At 35.0% G+C, this 22,235-nt stretch overlaps 1 protein-coding gene across 2 annotated transcripts in view; it reads right to left on the bottom strand.

Annotated features, from left to right (window-relative positions):
- The window catches only part of LOC118197174 (mannan-binding lectin serine protease 1-like), a 183,870-nt gene that overhangs the window by 15,798 nt on the left and 145,837 nt on the right, over positions 1-22,235 (bottom strand). For both annotated transcript variants that reach the window (XM_085822753.1, XM_085822754.1), the window contains exon 4: positions 5,688-6,047. In XM_085822753.1, the coding sequence (XP_085678879.1) occupies positions 5,688-6,047 (360 nt within the window). The remainder of the gene's footprint in view (positions 1-5,687; positions 6,048-22,235) is intronic.

Here is a 22,235-nt window from a genome sequence, read left to right as displayed (position 1 = left end):
GACTGATCATTTTTATTCATATTTACTCGAATCCTACAAACAATTTTTAAAAAGAACATAAAAACTCAAAACAGAGTTCATGGAAGCAATGCTATCCATTGCATGTCAGCTTCAAACACATTTGTATTGTTTCTCATGGCAATTTTTTGCTTGTGATACACTTTTCCCAATCCAAAGTTAATATTTTGGACTTTATCTCACATTGGATTATACCATCACATCCAACAGCTTCGTGATTTTACTAAAATACTGTAGTTGAAAATCTCTTGTGCATATCATATGCTCTTTTTTCGCGAATCAGGCGTTTGTGCGCTCAGAAAAGTAAATCAATTCGTGAATAAATAGCACATCTCTATTTGTGGCTTCTTTCATCAAAAGCTCAACGTGAACTGTATAACAGCTATCACTGCAGTTTCAGGAATCATTGTTCATTCATTCAATACAGTTAATTGTTTCTTTGAATCAGTTCAGCAGCGAATTGTCCAATTTTAGTCCGAAAAGCTTTCGAAGAAAAATTGGCTCCAAATCACATAAACCAGCTTGTTCTCCAGATCAGATTACTAACCTTCAGTGGACACAGCTAAACACCGAGAATATAGTAACGTTTCCTTCCAGTCTAAGAAGTACTTTGTACATTCTGCTCCATTTATTTAAGGTTTTTCTCTCGTTTCCATTTTGAACAGCTTTATAACTCTCCAGCATATTTTTATGTGAAATTGCATGAAGGTATGGTATATCATCATTAGTATTTCTTTGAAAAATAATATATTAACCACTTTTGTAATTGCTTTGATTTTTTAATAACATCCAAATGGAATTTAGCTACATTATTATGATTACCTTTTAAAATAGTTGATCTGTGCTTCAGATTTGATAAATTATCATCATTCAGTTCATATACTATGCGAGTGTGTAGTATTCACGATGTCATGCAGTTTTTATTTTTCCATTTCCTTTGGTTGTTGATATATATACTTCCTATTACACAAACGTTTTAAATAACTCAAATATCCATGTTTTAGCATTTAAAATTAAAAAAAAACCTCAATTCTGTAAATTTACGAAAATCTAACTTTTTATACGGTTCCTTGGTCCTTACAGTTATACTTAATAAAAAATAAAATACGAACGACAATAAATTTGTACAGAAATATTTAACTACGGAGAATGGAATATTGTACTGAAGACAATGCATTAAATACTTACAGAAGTTTGCCAGATTTTAAATGAGCAGAAACTGCTGCCAATTTATTGTTGCTTTATACAGGACTTTATAAAAAAAAATGTCACCCTGTAGAATATGGTTGTTGGCGAATGCTTACTGCTAGCCCAAAACCAAGGGGTAAGGATTTGATTCTCGCCTAAGTCTTGAGTGTATGTGTGCTGCGCTCAGCCGCGCACTTTGCGGGTGCAATATCGGTTGCCCTCTGATTTCTACCCTAGACAGAGGTAATGTCCATTGACCACTTATTCATGATGAGACGGTTACATGGCAGATGGATTTGGCCATTCACGACAAATGTTGAATAAGCAAGTGTCTAGCCACTGGATAGGGGGAAAAAAAAAATAATAATAATTAAAAAAATGATTTAAAATTGCTAAAGATTTAAAATTGGAGTCTGATGAAAGGCATTTGCTCCACTACATCTATATTATTATTAAAAAATAGGGAGGTGAGAAAAGAAAGCTTTTTTTTTCTGCGGAAACATATAGACGCAGTATCGTATTCATAGATTATTGTGAGAATGGTTTAGAAATGGTTAATTGACGATAATGAAAACCGCGTTCACCAAAATAAAGTGAGAATTATGTAGACTTCATGAAAAATTTTGATTTAAACATTAGAGAAGTTGAAGATTATGTACTAATGTATCTCCTTTAAGTTAGGTTAAAATAACATACCGAATAATGATTATTGGAGAAGTCAAACAACAAGAATCAGCGTTATATTTGTAAATTCTGCAGGACTAGTTCCAATGATTTAGCTACAGAACCATCTTCCTCAGCTGCGAAAGTGCCAAAGTGCTGCATTTTGCGCTTCGGCAGCTGAAGAAGAGTATTCTGTAGTTAAAACATCGAACTGCAGAATTTACAAATATAACGCTGATTCTTGTTGTTTGACTTGTTTACGCGCTTTGAAATCAACCTTTCGCGTGGGGCCATTTCTAATAGACTAATGATTTTACTACATATAATATAATGATTGATTTCTCTGCGCCATTTTGATTTCAAGATCGTTCTTTGCAAGGAAAAGCAACAACTTATATGCTATTAAACTCGCAGCTCTCGGATATTTTTAAGTTGTGAGATACTCGAAATGACCAAAATCGGTGCTATAGATCTCCTTGCTGCCAATTTCGCGATAATTTCCATCCATCTTTTCAAGGAAGCCAGAAAACGTAGAACCACTTGTTTGTTTTCATGTAGTAGAGTCAGATATGCAAAATGGAGACTCTCTTATGCACGTTAACATGGGGAGTCTATTTAGGTATTAATTTCGGAGCAGGAGTCATGAAAAATCAACGACGCCCTGGCCTAGATTTAAAACCCAAACTCCCCCTTCCTGACTGCTAGCCCGACGTGCTTCCAATTACACAGCGAAGGCACATGACAAGGAAAATCAAAACTCTTTACGTTCTCTCACACTTAGGGGGCGACTGGAGAGAATGGAATCCAACTGCCAAATACTGGTGGTGATGCATTATTGTCTACAATATTTTTTTATTATTATTATTATAAGGCCAGGTAACATGCGAAGTTAGCACTGTCCTTGTAGGGATTCGATCTCCAGACCTTCCGACTGCTAGCTAAACGTGCTTCCAGTTATATCATAAAGGCACGCAATGAGAAAGGTGATAATTTCTTATACAGTCAAAAGTCGTTAATCCGGACTCGTCGGGACTTCGGCGATTCCGGATTATAGATTTTTCTGGATTATAGATCATCAGTTTAAATCTGGTAAAATGGCATGCAGAAATTATAAAATTAAAAATATGAAACCGTAATTTACGAAATAAAGAACAATTATGATCTAAAGGGTATCAAAATTTACAAAAAAAAAGCTTAATGTTTATTTGTTTACTTTATTAAACATTTCTTTCAATGTAAGTTTAAGTTGCTTCGTTTTTTATGTGATAATACATTCTCTTTAATTCTATAAACAGACATAATTTCTTGTTCAGTTACAAAGTTCCGCTGTTCAAGTTCTATAATTGCTGTGTCGAGAATACCGACTAATTTGTCAATCGAAATTTTTTCGTTTTCAATAACCTCTGTTACTCTCTTCGCTATCGGAAGCGAATTATAATGAAGATGCATTTGATTTAAATCATATCAAAGACGGAGTACATCGAGATGAAATACTACATTGAGTAAGCAATTATAAGCCAAATAAAATAAAAACATCTGCCCTTAAGATAAGGATAGTGCTGACAGATCAACTTCCAATTCGCGGCGTTAAAGATAAACAAACGTTAAAGTTTAGATAAACAAAGCATATGCCTTTATCCATTTTTTGCAGCAATTCCACTTTTTGTTTAATGGACTCCGAAAGTTACTTTCGCTTTGTATATCCTCTACATATTAGTAAATATATATCGGAAATTCTATTTGACATAATCGAAAGTTCAAGCTTACTTTTATAAAATTGCACTAACAGTCTGCAAAAAATAATAATCCAGATCCAATTCGAAGATTAAGGAACAACGCAATCTGCAACATTAACTGAAATAGATAATTAGATAATTTTAGCTTATCCCGTCCGTTATACATTAAACGCGCATTCGTAAACGTATTTTGCGCACGCGCACACGCAAATTCGCAGCGGTAAAGGTCTTACGCGCATGCGTCAAAGTGACGCATGCGCAGAAAGTTTGTAGCTTTGAGGTCCGGATTATAGATCATTCCGGATTATGGGTGTCCGAATTAACGACTTTTGACTGTATTCATTTATAAGGCGATTAGGGAAGAAGGGACCCAGTCACCAAATCCAAGTGGTGATTATCATCCACCACATTTTTTAATTCCGGCACCACTTGTAAAGTCAATCAGGTTTATTTTGGAGCAGAAAATGTGAAAAATCAGCAATGCTGGGATTCGAACGCCAGACCTGCTAACGGGACTTGCTTCCAATTACATCACGAAAGCACGCGGTAAAGAAGAAAATTCCTTAAAAGTGCAGATAAAATACTGCTTTTTGATTTGTAAGGGAATGAAATACTTCTTAAACACTAATCATATGTTAATTCAGTTATTCTACGGGAATTAAAAATTTTAAACATGAGAACAAAACAGTATACAGTCAAAAGTCGTTAACTCGGACACCCATAATTCGGAATGATCTATAATCCGGACCTCAAAACTAAAACTTTCTGCGCATGCGCCGCGTTTACACATGCGCATAGGCGTTTACGCGTGCGCGTAAGACATTTTATGACTGCGCATATGAGTGTGCGCAAGTGCAGAATACGTTTTCGCGTGCGCGTTTTATGTATAATGGACGTATAAGCTAAAATTATCTAATTATCTATTTCAGTTAATGTTGATGATTGCGTTGTTCCTTAATTTTTGAATTGGATCCGGCTTATTATTTTTTGCAGACTGTAAGAGCAATTTTATAAAAGTAAGCTTAAACTTTCGATTATATCAAATAGAATTTCCGATATATATTTGTTAATATGTAAAGGATCTAAAGCGAAAGTATGTTTTGAAATCCGAAATCTGTTTATCAATTTCACGCTGCTCGGCGGGGGAACGCCGCGGCGGGCGCGTAATGAATTGGAAGTTGATCTGTCAGCACTATCTTTATCTTCAGCGCAGATGTTTTTATTTTATTTGGCTTATAATTGAAGATCAGATGTTTTTATTTTATTTGGCTTATATTTCCTTACCAAATGTAGTATTTCATCTCGATATGCTTCGTCTTTGATATGATTTAAAACAAGTTCCTCATCATTATAATTCGCTTCCGATAGCGAAGAAAAGTAACAGAGGTTATTGAAAACGAAAAAATTTCGATTGACAAATTAGTCGGTGTTCTTGACACAGCAATTATAGGACTTGAACAGCGGAACTTTGTAACTGAACAAGAAATTATGTCTGTTTAATAGAATTAAAGAGAAAGTATTATCACATGAAACGAAGCAAAACTTAAACAACTTACATTGAAAGAAATGTTTATTTAAGTAAACAAATAAATATTAAGCTTTTTCTTTTTGCAAATTTTGATACCCTTTAGATCATAATTGTTCTTTATTTCATAAATTACGGTTTCATATTTTTTAATTTTAGAATTTCTGCATGCCACCTTACGAGATTTAAACTGATGATCTATAATCCGGAAAAATCGATAATCCGGAATCGTCGAAGTCTCGACGAGTCCGGATTAACGACTTTTGACTGTATTTATAATTGTTGTATCATAGTTCTTAAAAGAATAGTGACTTCAAGTTTCAGTATCCTCTTGTACACGATAGATCCTCTGTAATGTTAGCGAAAATCCTAGTTGAAACCCAAACTAAACTGAATAATTGTTAATTTCCAAAATGGGAATGGTAGTGCATGGATGAAACACAAATTAAACTGAATAATTTCAAATTGCCCTAACGGGAATGGTATTGCATCGGCAAAAAATAATATCTTCTGAATCACAATTATGCGTGAATTTTAAGGTTAAAAAGAAAACTCACATTTATAATGTAAGAGGAATCCTCTTGATGGCAGGAACTCGTAGCTCTTGAATAAGATATCCACGCGACCGCCTGTTGTGGTAATAGGGATGTTGTTGGAAGAGTGGCCACAGACCTGCCGCAACTTATGGTTGTTCTCCAATACAGTCAGAGAGTCGTGACATATTTCGTTTCCTTTGGTTCGGACACCAGGTCTTATGTCCAGATCAAGGATGGTCAGCTTCATTTCTTGCCGGAGGGACGACTCCAGAAACCAACTGCAATTGGAGACTTTCGGGTAGAATCGAGGATAACCGGGAGAGGAGATGTATCCACTGGTTCCTGTTAGTTTGAGATTGCAGTACCTTTCCAACTTCGATTCTGTTTAAAATGAAAGAGAAAGACAAATAAAGCTTATCGTTTCATTTTGGTGAAAGAATAAGCTGCATAGCAGGAATTCTTCACACTTTTAGTCGTAGTAACTATCACAATAATTGCTGAGCATTGCTAAGAGTTTTTGGGTTGATCTTTACAATATGGTAACTGGTAGTTTGGTGACATTTTGGAGGCGATAAAGGTTACTACCTGGGACTTTGGTAATAATGTGAGCAGTACTCAGTTCCGATTACGCATTATTTTGTGTGAGGGAAATGAGAGATCATGGGATATGTCATGTGATATTAATGGACGAATTACGGTTCTTTAATCGGAAAAGGGGGGAAATCGGGAAAAAATCTGGAAATTTTGTATTTGGCTTTATTCTGTGTTGTGTGAAACAGTGTTCGTGAATTTTTGGATCCCATGGCCGTAACTAAAGTGAATTCGAAATGGGTATTTATGTATGTATTAATTTAATGTATGTGCTCATTTATATTTTAAGTAGTGTTTTTGAATTTAATTATATTTTAATTAAATGATAGTTATTTTGTGAATTTTATGTTTGTAGGAATTTGGTATACGTTTTAGTTGAAGTAAACGTGCATGGAAATAATTTAAATATCTGACACTAAGTATTTGTAATGGTTGCGGTATGAATTCGTTGGTGACGTGTATAATATAATAGATGATTTAGAGGTAAAAGTTTTTGGATATTTTATTTATTTTATATGTGGAAATGTTCATATTTGGAAAGGGTAAATACTTTTTCGCGATCAGGTACTTTCATATATGTTCTTTTTACCGGGTTTAAAGATTGAGAAAATTGTCATGTATTTTCGTGAAATTTTTCTAATTTATGAGAAAAAAGCAGTGTACATGGATATAGTGAAGAGTGTGCGCAATGCCATTTTTGTGCAATTCTGGGATGTTTTTTTAAGTAAAAATAAGTCGGCGTGCACATGGTTTAGTGATATTTTAATTAAATGATAGTTATTTTGTGAATTTTATGTTTGTAGGAATTTGGTACACGTTTAAGTTGAAGTAAACGTGCATGGAAATAATTTAAATATTTGATACTAAGTATTTGTAATGCTTGCGGTATGAATTCGTTGGTGACGTGTATAATATAATAGATGATTTAGAAGTAAAAGTTTTTGGATATTTTATTTATTTTATATGTGGAAATGTTCATATTTGGAAAGGGTAAATACTTTTTCGCGATCAGGTAATTTCATATATGTTCTTTTTACCGGGTTTAAAGATTGAGAAAATTGTCATGTATTTTCGTGAAATTTTTCTAATTTATGAGAAAAAAGCAGTGTACATGGATATAGTGAAGAGTGTGCGCAATGCCATTTTTGTGCAATTCTGGGATGTTTTTTTAAGTAAAAATAAGTCGGCGTGTACATGGTTTAGTGATATTTTAATTAAATGATAGTTATTTTGTGAATTTTATGTTTGTAGGAATTTGGTACACGTTTAAGTTGAAGTAAACATGCATGGAAATAATTTAAATATTTGATACTAAGTATTTGTAATGCTTGCGTTATGAATTCGTTGGTGACGTGTATAATATAATAGATGATTTAGAGGTAAAAGTTTTTGGATATTTTATTTATTTTATATGTGGAAATGTTCATATTTGGAAAGGGTAAACACTTTTTCGCGATCAGGTAATTTCATATATGTTCTTTTTACCGGGTTTAAAGATTGAGAAAATTGTCATGTATTTTCGTGAAATTTTTCTAATTTATGAGAAAAAAGCAGTGTACATGGGTATAGTGAAGAGTGTGCGCAATGCCATTTTTGTGCAATTCTGGGATTTTTTTTTAAGTAAAAATAAGTCGGCGTGTACATGGTTTATGTGTATGTGTTATTTTGAAAAACGCGTAAGGAGTATGGTATTGTGCACTTTTTCCCAATTTTGGAGTGAATATTTGTAATGATTAAGCAGTTTTGTTAGATAAAATTTCTAGCATAAGTGTAATTCGGCTAGTAGATTGTTGGAAGAAGTGTTCAGTAGATAAAAAGAAAAGAAACATGTCTTTACTTCGTGAAGACAAAATGGCGGCGGGAAAAAAAAATAGAGGGTTGCTGTAGGAGAGTTGGTCGCCAAATTTTCGCCAAAAAAACGCCAAGTTACCATAATGTAAAGATTAACCAGTTTTTGCTGAGCTTAAATATACAAGATGTTCAGAAAAGGCTGAAATTCTTTTATTCATTCCGGATGTGTAACTCAAATTATAAGTTTCATAAAATAAAGTACAGATATCCCCTTTTATAAGAAGGCTTCCTACAACTCTGTTTCGCCCTTACGCGATAAGAAATTTGCGAAAACCCATATATAACACAGCTACACAGTTTCATTCTAGCACGTTAACGAATATATTAATAAACACTCATATAACACTCTATGTATGTACATACTTCGATTTTATTCTAAACATTTACAAAATTAAGTTACGCACTATGCCATCGTGTATAATACATAATAACAACCTATTTATTTATACACATAAAAATTAAACAAATTATGAGAATACCCACTGTCAAGGTCTTTGTCTCGGTCTTACTTCCCGTCTCCGACAGTGCTATACTGGATCTTTGATACTTTTGTAACATTCATAACATTTTATGAGTAAATCTAAAAGAGTTCCAAGCACAGCATGACGTTGTAGTGTTGCATGACGATGCTTATTGGAATAAGATAACTTAGTAATGAAAGAAAAACATTTTAGACATTTTGTTTCTATAGGAACCGGATATCCGGCGAAAGTCTGGAAATGCTGTGGCTGGAATGGTGTATTCCTGGCGAGAGGTGACAAAGATATCAGTGCTAGATCTTAGGTCACGTGAACACGGCGGCGAAACATGTCCAATGTCTCAAGCTGGCAGATTTTCCATCTCCTATCTATCTATACAAGAATCGCCGAAATTATTGCACATATCACAACGTGTCCGGCTCAGCAGTACCTTCGGCACAGAAGTCAGCGACGCTACCCACTCTACCGTAGTTTATTCTGTGCATGATTAAAACTTAGAAATCAGAAAACTTCTCCATGTGAAAATTCCGAATAAAAAATTCGCTCTGCTATGGTAAATATATATAATGCTTTTATAGCCAAAATTGCTTATCTTTACCCCAGGAAGCAAAATAAATTTCAGAAGCATGCTTGAATGGCTTTTGAATACACTTTAAGTAATAAACAAATATGACAACAAAAATTAATCTCCTTTCCTTGTTTTTAACCAAAGGAAGTACTACTACATACACAAAACCCGGTCCAGGAAAAACAAAAGTTGTTGCCAAACAAAAAAATGTAAGATCTTCAAAATTATGATCGTACGTTGCTTAACAGAACGAAAAAGTAAAAGAGCCATTTACAAACAATATGCATTTGTCCACAACCCTTTGCTCTAAATTCGATGGCATGAGGTTTTAATTACATTTATTAGCACATGTAATAAAATAGTATGTTTTTAACGTTATATATTATATACTTCAGATGTCCTGTTAAGCCAAATTTTAACTTTAATTAGTCCCTTAACTTCCCATTTTTAAAATGGCTATTTTTTCCTGTCCTAAAATAATAATTGCCCAAACTGAGTTATTTAAAAATTAATCTAAGTTATGTAATTCTTGTGAAACATAAATGATGTGAGCACTAAAATGAACGCTTCAGCAAATTAAATTTCAATTGGAACCGAAAAGTTTTATTAATAGTGTAATTGTGAGTAGACGTTACAGCACAGGTCGCCCCAGAGTTACAACGCGGAATGAGGACCGGTATTCAGCAGTTACTACCAAAAGAAACAGGCGGAGCACAGCCTCAGACATGTCTCGTCAGCTCTCTTCAGCCACTGGTACAACAATTTCAAGGCAGACCGTGTACAGACGCTTAGGGCAGATTGGTCTATTTGCTCGTAGACCTGTCAGATGCGTTCCACTTACTGCAACTCACTGTCGCCTGCGGTTAGCCTGGAGTAGAGAGCATGCATTGTGGACACTGCAACAGTGGGCTTGTGTGATGATTTCCGACGAGTCCAGGTTTAGCATGCAGTCTGATTCTCTCCGGACTTTCATATAGAGAGCTCCAGGTACCCGTTACCACCAAGAAAACATCATTGAACGACACCGTTACGGTGGTGTAGGAGTGCTCGTTTGGGGTGGAATTATTCTGGGTTCCAGAACTGACCTGCATGTTCAAATTGGAACTATGACAAACCAAATCTATCGGGACGTCATTCTGGAACAACATGTACGTTTGTTTCGGGGCGCCATTGGCGCACAATTTGTGTTTATGGATGACAACGCCCGTCCTCACCGTGCAAACATCGTAAGCGAATGCCTTCAATCGGAGGATATGACCCGTATGGACTGGCCAGCATTCTCACCGGACTTAAATCCAGTAGAGCACGTGTGGGACATGCTTGGCCGACGAACTGAAGCCTGTCAACCTCCTCCTACATGTCTACCGGAACTTCGGACAGCATTGCTTTTTGAGAGGTGTAATATCCCCCAAGATCAGATCGATAATTTGATACTCAGCGTGCCTAGGAGTTGTACGGACTGTATTGCATCGTCTGGGAGACATACAATGTATTAACACTCATACCAACCATGTAATATTGGTTTTTTGTAAATAGTTTTTTTTTTTTTTTTGTAATTTGCTCCAGGGAGAAAAAATCGCTAATTTTTTTTAATAATATCAAACATATAGCATTTTTTTTATCTTTACCTTTTGTTTAAGAAATAAGCTTTAAAAATAAGTCAAAGTTGTTTTGCTTCTAACTCTTTCTTTGCCTGATTGATTTTGCATTATCTTTAATTTATGGACATGAGTGTAGTTTTTGTCTTCTGTTCGAGAACATTCTGCGATAAACAGGTAAGAACTCGTTCCAGAAGACTAGAAGAGAAACACGCTAATGTGACAATCAAAATCGTAAAAAACAACCTTATATTTAGCGTAGATATAATGAAACACTCAATCGATTTCGAGGGCAGCTAAAGGTCCCTCCTCATCAGGAGAAAGAAATACATAGAAAGAAGAAAATAGGAATCACAGAAACACGTGGTGCTTATCAGCACTGCACGTGGTTATAACTAGATTTTTAATCAGAGTTGCACTGGCCGCCTACTTTTACTGAGCCAGGCTGTCTGATCAAGCATAAAGAAATATTAGCGAAGTTAAAATAGGGAGCGAGGGGCAAATGCACATTACGCTCAAAATCTGAACTTCAAATAATGGAAAGCAACCACTGAACGGATTTTTATACCCTCTGGTAGTACCAAGTGCGAGGAGGTAACGCCATCTATCGGCAAAAATAATTGAATTAAGATAGTAGAATTTTAAAGGCATTAGGAAAGACTGGATTGGACTTCAAATCATTAACTAAACTTTCTAAATCTTTGTGAATGTGAAAAACCTCAAGAAAATCCAATTCGCCTATGGAAGAAGCCTTTTGGATGATTTTTGCAGACCCAAAATCAAAATTATGGTTAAAAGTCCAGCTATGATACGCTATTGAAGACTTGTTAATTTCCCCTTTTTTGACATAAGATTCATGTTCCTTGATACGAAACTTCAACGCTCTTTTTGTTTGGCCAATATATCTTAAACCACACTGACATGATATACTATAAATTCCCCAAGAATTCAAGACAGAAACGCAATCTTTTAGAATCGAAGGGTGAATTTTATTAATAGGGGAGAAACCGACTTGAAAATTGAATTTCTGGAGAATCCGTGCAATTTTATAGCTAACAGAAGGATAAAATGGAAGCACGACAAGGTCATTGATATTATTTCTAACAGTGGAATGTCTTCTTTGATGGGAATCTGAAAATTTTTTGACGGCTTTATCAATAATCACGGGAGAAAATCCACGGTCAATCGCAACTGCTCTCTCTTTGTATTCGGTATGTTGACGACACTTTCGCACTTTTTGACGGTTATAAAGAGGATTTATCCGAGATTCTATCTATTATGAATTCAATTGATCCAGCCATCCAATTCACTCTTGAAATTGAATCCAACAATTCCCTCCCCTTCCTCGATATTCTTATAATCCGCAATGAAACCGATTTTAGCACCACTGTGTACCGTAAACCCTTTGCAGTTTGTTTACCACCCCATGCCAAGTCATGCCACCCTGTTAAGCAAAAAATGGCTTCTTTTTACTATTATGTTTTCCGCGCGCTAAAAGTTTGTTCCTCTGAATCTTTGCTTACCAATGAACTTAATTATTTGAGAGCAGTTGCGATTGACCGTGGATTTTCTCCCGTGATTATTGATAAAGCCGTCTAAAAATTTTCAGATTCCCATCAAAGAAGACATTCCACTGTTAGAAATAATATCAATGACCTTGTCGTGCTTCCATTTTATCCTTCTGTTAGCTATAAAATTGCACGGATTCTCCAGAAATTCAATTTTCAAGTCGGTTTCTCCCCTATTAATAAAATACACCCTTCGATTCTAAAAGATTGCGTTTCTGTCTTGAATTCTTGGGGAATTTATAGTATATCATGTCAGTGTGGTTTAAGATATATTGGCCAAACAAAAAGAACGTTGAAGTTTCGTATCAAGGAACATGAATCTTATGTCAAAAAAGGGGAAATTAACAAGTCTTCAATAGCGTATCATAGCTGGACTTTTAACCATAATTTTGATTTTGGGTCTGCAAAAATCATCCAAAAGGCTTCTTCCATAGGCGAATTGGATTTTCTTGAGGTTTTTCACATTCACAAAGATTTAGAAAGTTTAGTTAATGATTTGAAGTCCAATCCAGTCTTTCCTAATGCCTTTAAAATTCTACTATCTTAATTCAATTATTTTTGCCGATAGATGGCGTTACCTCCTCGCACTTGGTACTACCAGAGGGTATAAAAATCCGTTCAGTGGTTGCTTTCCATTATTTGAAGTTCAGATTTTGAGCGTAATGTGCATTTGCCCCTCGCTCCCTATTTTAACTTCGCTAATATTTCTTTATGCTTGATCAGACAGCCTGGCTCAGTAAAAGTAGGCGGCCAGTGCAACTCTGATTAAAAATCTAGTTATAACCACGTGCAGTGCTGATAAGCACCACGTGTTTCTGTGATTCCTATTTTCTTCTTTCTATGTATTTCTTTCTCCTGATGAGGAGGGACCTTTAGCTGCCCTCGAAATCGATTGATTTGTCACCAAATATCGCCAAATGGGTTATTTCTCGCCAAATGTGGAAACCCTGCCTTTCTTTGCCATTTTATGGCAACCCTAAACCTGCTTTGCGGAGAAGCTATCTTACCGCGCCTGGACATTTCGTAACAATATTTTCTCATTAAAAAGCCTAAGGACCATGAATTCGGCCTAAAAGAAATCTAGTCAGATTGAGTTGCACATAGAGACTTCGAGCGCTTTGACATTTAGAACATTTCTTGTTTGCTATGATATTGTGTGTTTCTTGGCAAAACCACACGCTAGGAAGTTAACAATAAAGACATGGAGTAGTTACTAAACGACTATTACTATTCTATTGAACGAGAAAGAACTACAACTCAAGCAGCAATGAAAAGCGATTGCGGAAGAAATCCCTTCAAAAAAAAAAAAAAAAAAAAAAGGAAAACAGAAAAATAATCTTAATTCTCTAATCGCAAAATTTCGGCATAAGGCGTAAGATACAAAATTTTTAACGTAACCATACCACTTTTATAAAACAGTAGCAATCTGCAGCATAAGCATTTTAAATAATATATTTGATTTCAGAAACATTTTAAAAAGTATATAACAAAAAAATCATATTGTACAAAGTTCAAGTGAAACGGACGTTCAGCAAATCCTAAAGCATCGAATGGTGCTTAAACACGAAGAACAGATAAAGGAAGGTATCTCCTACACATTAGTTGGGAGCCACAGGAAGAGACAACTAAGCCTAATACCGATAGATGGCAGCACAGCTGCACGAGCTTCTTCAATAATTGCTTTTTTTTTTTTTTTTTTTTTTTTTTTTTTTTTCTCCGCCCACCAGCGGCCGAGCGGTAAAGACGCTGAACACTGGTAGTTCGGTCTGAGGTTCGAATCCCGCGAACGGGCTGGCTGCATGGGCGTTTTCGTGGTTTTCCCCATGTGTAACGTGTATACGAGCCAGTTTCCCTTAGAAAGTCCTCCACGAAAGGCATCCCTCCCTTTAGGCAGATAGCCCTCGTGTGCTTTGTCATAATTAAATACACCAACACCAATACACCAGCTTTTTTCTCCATCTAGGACTCAAACATTTTCCACTTTAAATTTAAAGTTGATCTCTATCCCCACTATGACGACCCCGTAAGGTAACTAATTTAGAAGTCAAAGTCTTTTAGACGAAATACTCTTTCTTACCGTAATTCATGCCAATTCACATTAGTTTCCTGGTGATTTTATGGAAAAGGACGCCTCATCACATTTTTTCTCATTATTTTCCCATTTACGTCGTCCACTCTCCTTCGTACAAACACAGTAAATTTAAATTAGTCTTCGTCTTTTTTATATGTTTAATATCGGGCTAATTTTTTTTGCTTATATTTAATGATTTCCATTGGTTATGAGCTTACGCGCAATGTATTGTTGTGCATATTTAGCTAAACAATCATGTGTGGTCCAGTAAAGAATTTATCTATTTTACATTAATTCCTATGATAAAAAGTGTTTCTGTTTACGATCATTTAGACTTCAGAAACGTATTAAATTCGTGACCCGAAGTTTTATCTTGGGACATGTCGCATTTGCTTTCTGCTTCTTTCTTTTCTCACTGCAGACTTACTAACGCCCGTTGCTTCGAACGCATTTCAGAATTTTATCGGAATTGATGTAATTCTTAGGCACTTATTGTGCCACTGATAGTAATAAAAATCACACTGATAAAAATCAGTGTTGGCTATAAAGATGTATATCAATGACAAAATAACGAAATATTTAAATCAACCATAACTGCAAACGTTTTTTTACACGTCAGGATTTAAATCTAGAACAACACAGCTCTCACGATTACGGTTACAGTGAAACAATTTAGAATTTTTCGAACGGCAACACCCACTTTTTTTCGCAAACTGATCAGAGCATTGAGAAACCATAAAGGGCGTTAGAACGATACACATATGACATTACTACCGGCATACAACATTTTCAAAGACGAGCATTGTAAAGGCAAAATAACAAAACAGAGATAAGGTGAACTGACGCACTTTTCATAATTCACTGGTACAAACAGTAGAAGCATCAATCATAGAACACAATGGGCAAAGCATTGCTCGTGAAAACCTTTAATAAGCAGTGTGGCAAGATTTTTGTCTTCAATCATGTGTTCGAACGAGCTGATAACATGACACTTAGCAGCGAACCAACGAGGTGAATTGATAAAGTTGTTTTGAGTTTATCGGTGAAATCATAAACTAAAGCGAGACGACCCAAGTACCGTAAAAACTCTACCGTGATTTGGTAAAAGTCTCAAGAAACTTTCTGCACATATGATAGACCGCGATCCGGACGACCATGTCTTCGTCTTGAAGTTGTTGAGGAAGTGCAAAATATGATTAAATCCTTTGGGTTAAAGCCAGACCGCGTGGTGGACGTTTCCTTTCAAACAAGCCTTTTTGAGGAATTAAGAGACGAAGCAACGTGTCTAGGGTAATGTCACAAGGTCAGCTCACATGCGCATATTCTGTTATGCTATAAGAATAAAAAGAGCGTGAGCACCGAACAATAAAGATCTTCTAGAGACAAAGCGTCTTCTCTCTTCTTAATTGTGTATTCACGTTCCTTCCCTTAGAGAACTTTACTCAGGTAATTCTCATCATAAGCCTCTTTGTGGATTTATTCGAGGTCACTGGGAAGTACTACTTAGGTAGTAGAACACTAGTATAAGCACATTCGTATCAACGTTTCAACAATAAAGATTTTTCCCTTCTTGAAATAACTGTTCGTATTGCGAAAACGAGTTCTTGAGAGCTACGTGAGACTACAGTGTGTTATTGATGTTTTTTTTCATGATTTTGATAGTAAATATTTTTTCGTACATATTTTAATCCAGAAATAAAGGTTAAGCCCTGATTTTTATTATAGTCTGTAATATTACAGTATTTTTAAAGGTCTGCTAAATTACTGGACTGAGAATGATTTTAATAACTTTTTATTCGTAAAGTGTGTTTAGTGGGAAAAATAGCTACTGACTATTTCTTTAAATACCAAGCTTAAACGTGTAGTTACAGTTACTAGAAAATTTTTTCAGAAAGAGGCAGAGATTGCTGTGACTATGGCTGTGACGGTTTCATACATATGAATGTAACATTTGTATACGTTGTCTTGTAGAACAAAAACTTCAATAAATAAAACGATAGTTTTAAAAGTGTTTTTCATGATATCATCTGCTTTATTTTGTGCGATTTGTAATTGGAAGTACATATACAGAATCAATATTTGAGGAAATAAAGTCAGTAGTCACCTTTTGCAAATACTTTGTTCATTACTTCTGTATATTACATATTAATTTTGATTTTATTCAAATTCAATGTTTCGAAAACATGCATTTTTTTAATGCATATCAAACTTGATCCGTATTACTGTGAATTAAGGATTTACGCTTTACGAGGTTTTATTTCTATGTTTGCGTATTTGTGAAATTTTGAAATAAATTCGAGGAGTTTTGGAAAACGGACAGCTTTTTTCAAAAATGTTATTACGTGCTTCGCCATTAGGCACTACACGAAAAGGAAGGGATGCTCCATGAAGGACGTTTTGAGTGAAACTGACTCGTATTCACGTTCTAAGTAGAAACATTCATGGAAACGCCCGTGCAGTCAGCCTGTTCGAGCCCCGGACTGAACTACCAGTGTTCAGCTGTTTTTTTCCGCTCTGCGGCTGATGGGCAGACCAGCCACCGAGTATTGTATTTGCGTGGACAATACAAAACTTCAGAGCAGGTTTTTTTATATTCGTTTAAGATCTTTTTATTTAAAATTGAAGCGATATTTTACTGTTTTCTTGCGCATACCATGCTTCATGACAAAAATCATGGCGGGGGGGGGAATGCATGGTAGCGCAAAGATTGAAATTTTGAGGAAATTTCAATCTTTGCACCATCAGATAGATCAGAACACAATCTTTCAAATGAAGTCTCTTTGGAATCTCTAGAGAAACTTAGCAACTTAAAAAAATTTTTTTTGCTGATAACCAATCTTTGAGTAGCTAAAAATATATGGATATTTAAATCAAAACCTCAGAACTGTCAAACTGAAATTAAATTGATGAAATGCAATCTTACATTATCAGATAGGAATCGGAAGACTATGTAGATTAGAGAATTTTATTACTATGTAGATTAGAGGGAATTATTTTCTTAAGTTAGGAGGATTTCTGATATTTATTATTTGTCCCTTTCCGTGGACTGAAAGTGTAAAAATAAAACTAAACAAAAATATTTCTTGCAGCTAATTCTTCAATCAGATCTGATTAAAATAGAAATTTAATTTTGAAACTATGCATAAAAAATGCCCTGAATTGAAGTAAGTTGATGGATAAATCAGCCACTTGAGTGACAGACGACGAAATATGAAGTGATCTTCATTGGCCAGCAATCTCAAACTCTCAGGCGAATTTGAACACCTGTCATAAGAAAACATTCATGAATGATGAATCGCTGTTTTAGCAAACTGTTTTTTTCTCAGATCATCCATTAAAAGAGAATCTTTTCAGTTCTCTCCTACTGAAATTTCCCTTCAATATGAGTATACAGCTGACCTTCAGAACGATATTTGTATGACATAAAACAAACGCGGCAAATTTCCTTACATACGAAGGCCAAATTAAAACGTTTGGCTACAGACTACACTACGGTATGCATTTTAGCTAACGTTTAAGAAAAAATTTACATCTCTGTTTACGAAACTACATTTTACGATATTTCACTTTTGGGAAACATTTAATTTAGTATCATTTTTTGTGAAACGAAAGAAACCTCAAGAAGTTTGGCTTGGTTAATCGATTATGGGATAACACACAAGGACTATTTACTTTAAGAGGGATAGTTTGATTGGAAACTCGAGGGCAAATGGCTCGTTCTTATGTTACCCATTAGAAAAACTTGTTGTTCTTATTATTAATCTTACTTGTCTGAGATAGGTCAGCATACGCTCATGGCATTCGTCGCGGCAAGGAGTCATACGGGGCTGTCAATGGCAAGAGTTTTGAGCAGCATATAGGTGACAGCTCGACTTTATCTTAATTCAGCATCCAATTTTGAGATAAAGCTACCCGAGGGAGATGAGTATGAGTGTTTTCCGCCCTTCTTCCTCAACCACCAACCTCTTAAGAGGACTTTCAACTTGTCGCATATTTAGAGAGCTCCCAGGCCACACAAACACTATACATTTACAAACATCCATGCCATCTTCGGGATTTGAGCTCGGTCCCTTCGGCATGTCAGTCAGAGTCACTGGTTTGGGCGGCTTAGGAAAAACTTGAAAACCTTATGTAACCACGCCATTCTCCAGATAAATTATTCAGAGAACAAATTATCAGAGGTTTTATTAGCTCAGTCATTGGTAGGTGAAATTCCAAGGGAATTTTTACTTTTACGAAGGAAGGCAAACAGCAGAAAACAAAACAAGTATTTTGTGTTTGTTTTATGCAATGACTACAGAAAGTATAAATTTTAATTTTAAAAGGGGATTTAGGTTTAGTGTAGATTTATACATTCTGAATACCTAGCAAAGAATTATATTACGGGAAAAATAATGCATCCAGACAGTCAACAATACTGCTGTATTTCAAAATCGTATATCAACTGCAGTAGTCACGAAATCTTGATCTTCACCATACACAGAAACAGAATGTTGACAGCCGACATGCCCGATAGCTTCAGTAGCATAGGTACAGGAGGAGGAGCGAACGATAGGAGGCCTTCCCGAGGGGCATCTTCACGCGAAATATATTTTAGAAAAATTAGTCACTTGGAATCTTCGGAGCAGAAAGAAGGATTAGGATTTATTATATTATAGCAAAACTTACTAAGGTTACCTATCTAGGCGGTGCGATGTTTCTGTGAAGGGCTAAAGTTCTCAGAGAAGGAAACCGACTGATATTCACATTACGAACGGGCACTTACTCGTATTCACATCATGAATACGATGTTGGGCAACATTACACGAAACACATGTCGTGAAATTCTAACGCAGCCTGTTCGTTCTTTGGGAATGACAAATAAAGAAGAATCTTTATTTCTGCTAAGAAACACTTCAGAGTTCTATTTCTCTTAATGTTTGGCAAGACGAAACAAAAATTATGATCGTTTTGAATTTTTACAATTTATTCGAAAATATACTTTCCAGAACGCAGTTCTAGATATTTTAACACTAATGCGAATTTTCCTCATAATTACTGTTAAGTATTATTTCTTGCAGACGGAATTTTTCTAAATATAAATCGTCTAAGAAGCACCTAAGACCCAAAGAATTTCTTGCATTCAAGAAATCTTACTATACTGTCTACCAAACAACAACTAAGAGTAATAAGACAACATTCTAGAATGGCATCGACAGTTTTGTTAACAGAAAAACAAAGCAAAAAACATTTTAAAATGTTGGAATTAAAACTGTATTTCAGAATTAAAGAACAAAGTTTTTATTTATTTCTTAGTATGACTTTATTATATTTCATATATTTTTGGTGCACACTGAGAGAGGCGGCAAATGACCGGCCCCGGGGTCAAAAACTCTCCCTAACACCGGATAGATTTAAACTGCAAAAAATGGGGTTACAAGATGATTTTCTTTTCCTTTCTCCTGAGCCTCAGCCTCTACTTGCACTTCATCCACTTCAAACTTTGACGATTCAGCATACAACCATTATCATTACCTCTTTATCTGAGATTTCCTTACTCTCCTGATTCTATAAAATGTTAAATTCAGGGTACATATATTATTTATACATTACATATATCAGGTAGCTATCATATTATTCCTGTTTTACTGCACATCGCGTCCATAAAAATTCTTAATGCGGCCTTTATTTTCGCAACCGTTGTAGATACAGACACCTAATCAAAAAGTTTTAATTTTTAAATTTAAAAACAATTTTGTTATAATTTTAAAATTATGCAGTTCCTCTTATTCTTATAGTTATATTTATTAATAATTTGTACTCATTATAAACAAGTAATATAAAAAAATTAAAGTCAATCTTAGGTCAGCAAAGAAAAAATTTATTTTAGTTACTTTATTATTAACATTTTTTCGTTTCTAATTTATGAAGCTGATGGTGATCTATAATTTCTCATTCTATCCATCTCTTGTAATGCTTCATTATTGCAAGGAAGCTTTCCAGTGAGTTTCGACCAATCCAGTTCTTCAATTAATATCCCATCTAATGATTTCACACGACTCACGGCGACATTACTTGATCTGCTGCGAAGAGTTTTCGTCCTAGATATATTACTGCATAATCTATAGTGCTTCTCTAGTCGTCGCTTGCGTTGTGTTATAGTTTCTTTCCGCTTTCTTTTCGCATTCTTCGTTTGTGAAACAAGGGACATTTTAAAGGGTTATATTTTAAACATATATTATTATCACGTTAACATAGAAATATGGGGAGCAGTTTCGCTACATACAGAGGCTGTTCGAACATTTTTTAGACGATTTTGGTAAGCGGTAATAACAAGTCGTTTGCTGCAAAAGAAGTAATTGCAATTGTACTATGTTTTTAAAAGTCAAAATTATCGTCTGTGACTTGAAAGTTTTGTTTTATTCAAAATGGCGAATTTAACAAAGCAGTGGTTTGAAGGCTACATTTAAGCCCTTTCCGAAGAGAAATATGCATACTCCGTTATCCAAAAACGATGTGAAAGTCATGATTTTGTGATATCTAAAGCGTCGATAGGTAATATCATCAACAAGAAAGGAAAAAAAAACGTCAAATTGGAGCTTCAAGTGGGACAAAAATTCCAAACAAGTATCCAAGGAAAAAACGAACATCTTCGACTATTGCAAAGGTACGTTGTTTAATGTTAAAAGAAAATCCCCCCCCCCAGTCAAAGAAAAGTTGCAAAATCATTAAAATGCACGTCCACTGTAAACAAAATGATAAACGTTGATTTAAATCTTAAGAAAGCGAAAAAACGCAATGTGCATCGTCTTCTTCCAAAGCATATCGCACAACGCATGACAAGCTGCAGAATTCTATATGAGAAACACTTATCCAAAGCAAAATGGGAAACAGTTGTCACAGTAGATGAAGCATGGGTATCTTTAAATTATTGTAACAAAAAAAGAGCCATTTATTATCATAAAAGGGGAGAAAAAATTTAAGTACATGGTTCAAAGAATTGAAAGAAAGTTTTTCTAAGAGATTCATGATTGTTGCTGGTTTTTCTTATAATGGCAAGTTAAAAATAAAGAGAGTGCAAAAAAATGTTAACTCCAAATACTATCAGGAACATATTTTATCGCCAATGTTTCTGAATGAAATACCATCGCTTTACCCACAGTGCCATCCATCTGTGAGACTCCACCAGTACAAAGCTAGCAGTCACACATCAAAATCCACTGTAAATTTCCTAAAAGAAATGAAACAAAAACCTGGTATCAAACGCCATACCCTTCACTGATATCCCTACTAAATCTCCCGATGTGTCACCTATGGTTTTTTATGCTTTCGGACTTTTAAAAACTGCATTATCCAAACGTTGTCCCAAAACCCTAACAGGATTCTGGAAAGCTGTTCAGGAGGAATGGGATAGAATACCTCTTCTGCCACTTCAAAAGTATTATCCTGGAAATTACGGTGTCGAAAGATAGTTCAGAATAAGGATTGTCAAATAGAACATTTAAAACACAAGAATTTTATGTAATTTAGTTTTGTGAATACAATATACATCGTCTAAAAAATGTGTGAACAGCCTCTGTATAATTACATCTGCTCTTTATCCACCTCTATAAAACTACAATTCTTTAATACAATATACATCGTCTAAAAAATGTGTGAACAGCCTCTGTATAATTACATCCGCTTCATCCACCTCTATAAAACTACAATTCTTTAATTCCATATACTTTAAAAATCTTTAGAACTCTTGTCTTACTGTTGCCACTTATTTTTGTTAAATATTACAATCCCATTTGTCACAGTCATGTACTATTATTTATAAGTTGTTATAAAATTAATTTTTACAGCACGTGAGAATTCCTAA

The sequence above is a fragment of the Stegodyphus dumicola genome, chromosome 8 (genome assembly GCF_044657685.1).
Source record: "Stegodyphus dumicola isolate Sdum_Otavi_A_Nest chromosome 8, ASM4465768v1".
In the NCBI taxonomy this organism is placed as follows: Eukaryota; Metazoa; Arthropoda; class Arachnida; order Araneae; family Eresidae; genus Stegodyphus; species Stegodyphus dumicola.
The sequence above is the reverse complement of the archived record's forward strand: the minus strand, read 5'-3'. Positions and strand labels throughout refer to the sequence as shown.